The sequence below is a fragment of the Cynoglossus semilaevis genome, chromosome 16, assembly GCF_000523025.1.
Source record: "Cynoglossus semilaevis isolate Cse_v1.0 chromosome 16, Cse_v1.0, whole genome shotgun sequence".
In the NCBI taxonomy this organism is placed as follows: Eukaryota; Metazoa; Chordata; class Actinopteri; order Pleuronectiformes; family Cynoglossidae; genus Cynoglossus; species Cynoglossus semilaevis.
This window is the reverse complement of record NC_024322.1, coordinates 11,961,700-11,971,993: the sequence shown is the minus strand read 5'-3', so window position 1 is coordinate 11,971,993 and position 10,294 is coordinate 11,961,700. Positions and strand designations below refer to the sequence as shown.

General features: G+C 40.1%; 1 protein-coding gene across 1 annotated transcript in view; it reads right to left on the bottom strand.

Annotated features, from left to right (window-relative positions):
- Nucleotides 1–1,045: 1,045 nt before the first annotated feature.
- kcnh7 (potassium voltage-gated channel subfamily H member 7) overlaps nt 1,046–10,294 on the bottom strand; it is a 35,944-nt gene continuing 26,695 nt past the window's right edge. The window contains exons 10-15 of the mRNA XM_025063632.1: nt 8,426–8,631; nt 7,311–7,398; nt 7,004–7,165; nt 5,846–6,002; nt 3,221–3,401; nt 1,046–2,379 (exon numbers count right to left, since the gene is read on the bottom strand). Coding sequence (XP_024919400.1) covers nt 2,092–2,379; nt 3,221–3,401; nt 5,846–6,002; nt 7,004–7,165; nt 7,311–7,398; nt 8,426–8,631 — 1,082 coding nt within the window. The 3' untranslated portion in view covers nt 1,046–2,091. The remainder of the gene's footprint in view (nt 2,380–3,220; nt 3,402–5,845; nt 6,003–7,003; nt 7,166–7,310; nt 7,399–8,425; nt 8,632–10,294) is intronic.

Sequence of the window (10,294 nt, the reverse complement as noted above, 5' to 3'; positions counted from 1 at the left end):
CTGAGTTACTCAGTTAAAAAAAAACATTTTTATACATCTGGCATTTTATAATAGCTGTTCCTTTTACATATATGTAATGTACATTGTCAACATAAAAGAGTAAAAGTTAATAATAGGACTCTCTGTATGCATGAAGTTGTTGACTCAGCATTCGGATTGGTTCAATAGGCACAGGACCCTCTCTGGGGTCTGATTTTGTGCAGGTATTAACCTCCTGTCCACCTATTACCTCCCCACCCCACAGTCCCTAACTATTCCCAGTGCACCCCACTATAAGTGCATTCTAATTCAGTGTGCTGACATCATTTTCAATGTGCTACTTAGGGCTTAAAAGCAGTTTAAAACAATAAATATATTTATATAAAAATGCATGCACTGCCCAATAAAAATGCCTACTGTATGTCATACCTGCTTGTCCGAAGGCCCTCACTATAGCAACAACAGAACCCACCTGGACAAGCACGTATGCTGCATTCTGTTGGCATCATGTGCACATCAGTGACCGCATAAATAATGCACATTATTTCAAGAAGAAAACAACAGTATACATGATATTGAACTGTATATTGCAATGCAATTGACCAATACCCCTGAGTTGCACTTTAAAGAAAACAGGCGTACAGCAAAAGATAAGAAAACTGTTCTCACACCTTTGTAATAATGCTGTATTACACTAACAGCTACAGAAACGGGTGGGTATAGTGTGTCGATGTGCAGGCTTAGTTACTGTTAGAGGTATTTTATTGAAATAGATTGAAAGTTTCATACTCAAGTTGGCTCCTGTGGTGATTTTTATGAAATCATGGGGATGTTGTTGGACTTGTCTTGTCTTTTTCTACAACAACTTTGGGAATGGGCCTTAGTGTTCCAAAACTGAAGAGGAGACGTGATCATTGTGTCTTGAGCACCAAGTGTACAGTTACACATGCCCAGAACACCTTCCAGGGGGTGTATTTTAATTGCCTGTTCACAGATGACCATGCCACCATAACTAGCCTCTATCATGTGGCAGCTAGTGGAAGAAACCATAACGCTCCACTGACAGATGACCATGCCACCATAACCTGCCTCTATCATGTGGCAGCTTCCAATACTAGTGGAAGAAACCATAACGCTCCACTGTGAGGATTGACCCCGGCCCACCAGTCCAGTGTGAATCACAGATCAATATTCTAAACCTGACATCTCTCACACCTTGACCTGCTTTGACATTCAGTCCATTAAGATTAAAAACAGAACGTGTCAAAGGGCAGCCCCGATGAAGTCCAACAACATTGGGAATGGGTCTGACCTAATGACAGCAATGCCAAATTCACTAAGGCAATACAACAAAGTCTGGCACTACCGCTACACAACACTCTGCAGTTGGCCTTGCACTGCACTGCATACCCCAAGACCCCCATGTGAAGAACTACTCAGAGACATCGTCAAGATCCGTTCATGGTCCAGTTGGAAAGTTGGTCAAAGAGGTAGGTCACCTTTTCTTGCCGTACTTGTGTCAAATAAGACTGAGGGAGGGAAATGTTGACTTTATGCAGGTGCCGATCATCCTGGAAGACCAACCTTACTTTAGCTTTTGCTGATCTTAGACATGCTAACAGAAGCCAACCACAGTGAAAACCTGCTTTATGCGATGTTTTTCTTTGATGTTGTGGTGTGCCATTGCAACCAAACAGCACCTTTGTTAGTTAATCAGATTTCTTTAAGAACATAAAGGTATAGAATGGCCATTTTGAAAGGATGATCATCCACGATGGGTTGACTAGGACCAGCCTGATTGGTTATTTACAACATCAACAAGTAAACCTCATTGATTGATGACATATTGGGTTCATCCAGAGCCCAGATTAATAATTACTTCAACAATATGCAACCATTGTTGATACTATACTGATTACTGCAGAAAACAATCAATGACCCTGTCTGCAGAGTTTTTTTATCCACATGCATCATAAAAAAACGTATTTCTATTACCAAGGCATAATAAATTAACAATATAGATGTCTGTGCCGGCATGCTGATAAAAAAGGTTGCTACTTCGTAATTACAGCATTACAACCCAGATATTAGAACATGGTGCTGCTAGAAAGATTATTGACCAGGGAAGTTTGGGTCTGACACATGTCTATGGAGTCCAGAGGTGTCGAGGTTAGAATCATACGGAGAAGCAGAGTAGGAAGATGCTTCAGGGGGAGGAAGGATCAACACGGGCTGTTGATGCCCCATCACCTGCAGAGTCTGCTGCTGCTGCTGTTGTTGTGTATCTGTGGGTGTTTGTACCAGCAGTGCTGCAATGCTGTCCTCTATAGGGGCATTCACATTGGCCAAGCACAAGTCTTTGGATTTTTGAACGGCGCTCTCCTGTTGGAGGTTGGGCCCCTGAAAAAAAGAGCAAAATCAGCAAGATGTAAAAATAATCGTCGGGCTGTTAGATCTTTATACAATGTAAAAACAATAATTATAAATAATAATACTAAAAAAAATAATCTCATACCTCCCTTCGCTAAATAGGACTACTGTCGACCCCCCTAACCCCAACCCCACATTGGCTCATCTCACGGCTTGAGCTATAAAACTCAAACACTGGAATTCCTACAAAAGTACTTTTCCCAAAAAACCAAAGAAAATAAAATTGCGAACCAGTGCATTTTCCCCACTGTGTGACAAATATTAAAATTCATTTGCCTTGCTGCGCCCTGCCCTCGCCTGTTGACTGGATTGGCTCCAGCCCCCCTGCGATCCTAAAGAGGATTAAGCGGTAAAAGAAGAATGGATGAATATATTCTGTGTAATCAGAGGAAGTAAATCTTCATGAATCAGTCTTGACTCATGCCTGTGGTTCCCAAACCTTTTCTATAGAGCCCACAATTTGTAGGCAGGACCAATGTTAAGCCCCCAATGTGTCAGCAGATTCAAACACTATTATTACTAAAAAAAACAAAAAAATAAAAAATTATATTCTTATTGAACAAAGCCAAAAAAGGAAATAACGTAATAAATCAGTGTAACTCCTCTACCCCCGCTGTGATTCAATTACATTTATGCATTTTGCATTTACATTAGTCAAGTAAAGACATTTTTAAAAATTGATTTCTTCTGCAAAAGCTCTGCGCACCCTCCCCCACCCCCCACTTTGTGAATCACTGACCTACGCTATTAAAGCTGTAGATTTCTTTTTTTGCCCGTGCCTCTCCCATTGGTTTTGTGAGAGCATCCTTACTTGAGTTCCAGCAAGGCTGAAAAACCGGCTGGCCGTCAGAGGAACTGGCTGCACCTTCACAGCAGCTCTGTGATATTCTGGGCTGGCAGTCACAGTGCTGTATGCTGGAGGTCCCAGAGTCGGCTGTCTCTGCAGCAGCTGTAGGATGGTCTGAATATCTGACATCAGCTGAGACTCCAGCCTTCAGAAGGGCAGAGCAGAGAGGGTTCATCACAGCACTGATTATTAACTCAGATAACACACGTACACGCTTTTACTCCACTGAGCACTAGATGGAGCCCGTGCTCCTGAGTAGTGGACAAACAAAGACAAAAGGAGGGTGTAGTAAACAAGAGGTCCTGCTCCTGCTAGAAGTGATAATGAGTTTTGTGGGGGAGGTGTGAACTCAGCATTTACTTGGGAAAATGACTGCATCACACTGATTTGGTCAATCTAATTATCATCTGAGTTCTATATATAGGTCATCCGGTTAAACGAGGTAATTCCGAGACCCTTTAAATGCCATATTTCCCCGTTAAAAACAAATAGATGACATGTGTTTGATGAAATTGGATTCTATGTGAGGCAGCATTTGTTTTCTGGGTTTTTACTAGTGCATGCCCAAAGAAAAGCACTGACAGAGTAGATTTCTTTTTTTTTTCATATTTCATAGCAGGTGTAAACGTTTTTTTTTTTTTGCCTCAGCTATTTATATGGATTTGTGGAGGAAAGTGCTGCACCAACATATTTCTCTGACATTCTTTCAGTCTAGACAAAGCCAGAAAAACACAGAATGACAAAGATACGTTTCTTCTCCTGAGACCAGATGGCATTAGAGGGAGAATCAAGGTCAGGGAGAGTGCAGTGGATAAAACATCTCATTTGTGCTAAATAAATTAAACCAGCTCAAAATTTCAGGCACTTTCATGCTGTCTGTCTGTGTCTGTGATCATTTAAGCTAAAAATACCCACTGCTGTTTTTTGTGTGTCTATTTTGGTGTCCAGCTGGCTGCAGGTGTGTCATTGAAAGGATGACCGTCCAGCCAGTGGCGAAACTCAACAGTGAGAGCACAGGAACAGGATGTGGAGCTGCATTGTTTAGGGCCTAAACTGCAGCTACTGCATCATTTCTTTTTTAATTTCTAGAAGACTGGTGATAGCTCCCAGTACATTTTGTTCTTTATTTTTCACTCTTTAATTAGATTTCAAGCACTTCACTGTGAAACTTTTTGTACCACTTTATTCTTAAGTGTGATATTGTCTGCTTCCACACTGGTATATTGTGCTTCCAGCAGCTCCAGCCTCCAACAACAGCCGCTGCCAGCTCCTTCCACCACCTACTCACGCACAGTAGCAAATCAAACTACACACTGCCAGTTATGCTTACTTTTAGCAGTGTAGGAGGTGACATCTTTATAAATAAATATAAACCCTAAATCCATAACCATTATGTTTAAGTCTGCAACTAACTAACCATGATAGTGTGTACAAATGTCCCAGCCACTTTAAATGTCCTTTTTTATGTTAAGTTAATGTGATTGCTGATGTCATTTGACGAGTCTCTAGGAAAACTGTTGCATCGTGCAGTAACAACAAGTGGCGTGAGGATCAGTGACAGTTCCAGAACGTGTGCCAAATAATAGAAAAGAAAAATCTCTCTGTTGTGGAATCATCACACGCCGTCTTTGATCAATGTGTGACACAGAGCTGTGTGTGTGGATCCTCAGTCCTACAGGTTTTTTTATCTGAAACAGTTGAGACGAGACAACTGGACTATTTTAGTTTCTAGATGTTTTAGTTCTGACCGCCTGGCTGACTGACTGACTGACTGACTGACTGACTGACTGACTGGACACCTTGCAGACAAAGGACTCTCTTTTGAGAATGGAAATGCACATATTCTTGTCAGAGAAGACAGATGGTTTGACAGCAGAGTGAAGGAAGTCTATATCAACCTTAAGACACCATCACTGAACAGAGGAGGCGGCTTAAGACAAGGCAATTTTCAGCCACCCACGATATTGACTTGAGAACCCCCCCCCCAAAAAAAAAACCGCCTCCCCTTTCACACCTTGACCCTTAAAGAATAATGATGAAAAAAAGGGAAACATTGAAAGGCATGTACAGGGTTTCACATGGGTTGGAAAACAGGGGTAATGGTCTAAATCAGGGGTCTCAAACTCATTTTGGTTCCACATGCAACCTAATTAGATGTCAAGTACATTTTGGTTCCACATGCAACCTAAGATGTCAAGTGAGCCGGACCAGTACAATCATAACCTAATTACCTATAAATAACAATATGTCAATTTGTTTACATGAAAATAAATGCAAGTATATTAGATATTTGTTATTATTATTATTTATATTTATTAAAAGTTTACATGAAAATAATGCAAGTATATTAAATATTTGTTATTATTATTATTATTTATATTTATTAAAATGTAATTTTTCCAAACATATTCTGAACATAAAGTGTTTGTGTATTTTTTTTCAGCCCTGATCTAAATCAAGCCTGGATGTCACCGTACCTAAACAGGAAGTGTGTAAAAAAAACAAAAAACAAAAGATTAAAGATAAGAAGAAAATAAAAACCAGGTCAGATTGATGCAAACCATGAACAACAACTGCAACAATATATACCTGTTAAGGTGCTCCTGAAGCTGAGCTAAGCGCTGTTCCACCTCTCCGTAGGTGATTTCGCTGTTGGAGTTATCATCCTCTCTCAGGTCCGGGAACTGTGCTGACTCATCCAGGTAGTCTGTGGGCTTCTTACAGGCCCATTTATCACAGCACAGATCTGGAAAGGCAAACCAGCACACATGCTTAACATCCTCACATGTGGGTCAGAGCGACGTCACTATCACGTCATCACAAAACATAAAAAATAGAAAGTCCCACAAAAATAGAATGTAATTAATCTATACAGGAGAGCGGCGGGCAGGGCTTCATGTTGTAATTCATCACATCTTTTACATGCAGTATTTTCCCCCAGCAAACTCAGCCAGTTATCACTGCCCAGCACCTGGTGGGATCCAGCTCGTTGGCCACAGATATGGGTCGAGGGTCTTTTGTGATGTTAGACACGTAGGGTTAGTTAGTGTGATTACACTATCAGCTACGGCAGTCTGTGAGGGAACCTTTGTTCTAGCACGATGAGCTGCAAAGATATGAGCATCCTTGTGGCCTGTTCTGACTCAGTCACCATGGATGGCACTTATCTGTCCCCCCCGATGTGTTCCTTATTCATTATCTTTCCAGCATTAAAAATTTATAACAGCTTCACTCTGTCAGTTTCAATTTTTTTCCTAGTGCACTCTAAGAGAGGATACATGGAAACAAAAGCATTTTATAAACAAATTACATCTGCTGGTTATGATCTAGTTTCTAACTTCTAAGGGCAACACATTATTTTAAACATTGTTGTTGTCTTATTGTTGTCTTTCTCCTTCACACTTAGGCAGAAATGCTTAAATGTAAGAAGAAGAAGTGTAAGAATCCCTGTGAGTATATAAGCATTGTTTTCAATTAAACAGGCCCAAGTTTCATAATGAATGAGCAAATTATTATATTTCATCACATAGACAGTATTTTTGTCTGGTGGTGCACTGTGGGATTTTTCCAATGGTTTTTTTGACAATTATTTGTTGTTTATTTGTTAAATTCAATAAGACTGCAGTGAGACATAATTACTCATCCTCTTCTCCAAATCATTTTTACACCGTACGTAGTCCATAATAAACACAGCACGCTGTCGCTGCTATAGAAAAACACAGATAATTCGTAGAACAGCATACACACCTTCGAACGATGGGCTCCTCTCCAGGCTATTTCTAACTATAGGACTTGAGTCCAGGACTGTGAGGTTGTGCGATGAGGGATCCAGGACTCCAGAACATCTCTTCAGGCACAGATTAGACTCCATCTCCCTGCCAACGTCCTTAACCGCTTCCTCGTTTTCCCCTGTAGAATGGCAATTAGCAGGAGTTAGTGAAACAGCACAGTACGGCGTTCCACAGAGAATACATGTGAGTGCACAGTGTACACTGTGGTAAATAAAAAACAAATCTTCCTGAAAAGCTGACAGTGGTGTTCAGTCTCCACTTACCTTTGTGAAGATCTGGTGTGAAGGAGATCCTTCTTTTTTGGACTTGTGTGCCTTCAACATCTGAATCACCGTCTTTAGAACTTGAAGGCTGTGGAGTTGTGAATGTTCAGTTACCCAAAGAAATTATTGTTCATATCCATTCCTTAATGTGTATCTACACATGCAGATAATAATGAAATCAATTCTATCATTATTCTGAATAGGATCAGTGAATTAACAGGCAGCTGTGGAACAGTTTGGTTTCAATCCTATAAAATGTATAAAATGTCTACAAACTCTTAGTACAACATCAGATATTTTCTGTTTTAATAAAATCAAAATTGTATCTGTTTAAATTTTTTTTTAATGGAACCACATTTTTTTAAAACAATTCTCCCCCCAAAGCAAGAAGCTGCCATCACCATATTTGGTGAAATGCATTTTTTTTTCATTTCATTTCTTCTTTTTAAAAAAATACAAACCCCCCACAATTAATGAATTTTCGATGACACACACACGCACGTAATTTTCCACCTGCCTCGCTTCTTTTGAATATCGGTAAAAGCTGTCACATTCTGAACCTGCAAGCTGTACCTGCCAGAACTTCCTGCAGTTTCTCTGTTATTGCAGTACGGCTGTTGGTGCAGTTCTTTTTTTTTTTTTCACATTTCTTTTCATCAATTTTGGGAATACTGTACCTTCACGTCCTATGCAATGTCACTGCTGTTTCATCTCCTTACCCTTTCAAGAGTTTCTTCACTGTGTGACTTTTTAATTGTTTTGAAAATTTGGAACCATTTTTAGACCTTATGTATATCATTCAGTAAAGAATCCTTTTGATGCTCTGTAATCCTTACTTTTCAAACCACATCATACACATAGAATGTTATATATAAATATCATCAAAGACAGAAAAAGATTCTGAAATGAATGTTTTGGTGTCATCTGCATATTGTCAAAGTCTATGAGCAGGAGTGAGATAAAAAGTGGTTGACTGGATTGCAGCCTTTTAGTGATTTGCCTTGTCCAGAAAACTAGAAAAATGCTGCATATTTTTATGTACATAACATTTCACTGTATAGCAAATAATGTGAAAGTTAACATAAAAATCAGGATGAAAATATAATGGGACCTACCTTTACAGACTCGTCTCTGAGGTTAAAGGTGAGCTCCAGGTTGTTGAAGAAGCAGTCGGCGAATTCCGGGTACATGTCTAACACCTCCAGCAGATCCTCCCTCTGAATAGTGCTCAGGTCACAGTAGCTCAGAGCACGCACATCAGCATTGGATTTTCCAGGTGTGGTTAACAGATGGATCATTTCTCCAAATATGTCATTTTTTCCTGGTGGTGTCAGACAGCGAGAGAGAGAAAGAGGGAGAGAAAGTAGGGGGGCGGGGGTGAGATTATATTTTCTCAAAAGGTAAACATGTCAGTTTTACCTGCGGTGACTTCTGAAGGCATCCATGCGCGTAATAGTGAAGAAACTGTGCAGCGTTTTCTAAGGGGACGTGCTGTATCTATTCCTCAGGCTCTTAAAAAAGGGCAGCAGACCTGTTTGTTTTTGTGAATAATCAAGAATCAAAGGATTATCATCGATTTAGATTTTCTCTCAAAGCCAACGCGTCGGTTGTCTTTCTATCTTTGATCCATTATTAATGCAGGGAAGAGAAAAGCTAACCCACATTACCACTGATGTAAAAAGCAAAGGGAAGATAAAGCAGGTCCTTCAGCAAACTCAGAAAGTCACAGCCATTCAAGTATTTCTGCTTTGGCAGAAAATGAGCGTCCATTTGGCTAAAAGAGCAAAGAACCACATTAGAGGCACACTGAAACATCCCCCTGTTATTCCTAGGGTTCACTAAATGCCACCACTGTAGGCAGGGGTTGGGTTGAAAGATACACGATATGTTGGCAGCCAGTGTGGCTTTCACAGCATGCACCGGACACCTTTTCTACCACAGAGGACATCCTCGCCATGAGTGCTGTATCTTCTTCCACAAACAGCTCCCCACATGGATTTAGAGATGCCCATTAGCTCAGGCAGTAGTGTAACAGAGCAATCTGCCACCAGAGAGAAGGAAGGAAAGCTTTGGCCGCGTTGACTGAAAACTACGACGCCGCCGACGGAGGCCACGCGATATTTCACAACAGTCGTAGAAACACGGGTTTTTCCGGAGCAAATTGGAACAAATGTTGCTGATGTAGCATTATGCGAGTTTAAATATAAACAGGCTTATCTGTGAGATCAGTGACTTTTCCAGTGTGTTTGTTAATAATGGGTTTTGTGTGATGCAGCAGCTTTTGCTAAGCTTCAACCCCATTCTGTCCGCTGCAGCTTTGGAGAGCATTCATCCCATGAATAACGACACCTTTAATCTAAGCCTGGCCCACAGCACCTGGCTGTGATTCACCTGCTAATAAGAAGATAAATGCTCATTATTCTAATAATGTAATGGATATTTAGAATGTACTTCCCTTACATTTCTCCTGAAACTCTAAAATCTTCAAATTCACAGCTTTCTCTTTAGTTTTGGGTGGTTGACCTTTTCCATTATTCACCTTGGGCAGCTTAAACTCTGTTCCCATGCTGTCAGAAAGCAACAGTGATTTTATTGTGATCTTTAAAATTGCCAACCACCTTCCACAGAGCCACTAAACAGAAATGTCAGCGTCTCAAGCTTGTCAAATGTGCGGTCATATTGCCCAGAGAAAAGAAATGGGGGCAAAAGAGGCAACCTGACTTGTCAATGTCCAGGAGTGTGAGGGTGAAAATAGTGAACATGAATGGTGTAAAAATAAATAAAAAAAAGTCACATTTGCTCTTACTTTGGTGAAAAAATAGGCCTTTTTTTATTTTACATTTAATTTTACATATAATAAATGGATGGTAAATCCATCCATCCATTATTTTGGCATATTGTTATACCACACCTTTTTTTTATTTTACATATTTTCTTTTTTACATATAATAAATATGTACCCATTATTTTGGCATATTGTTATA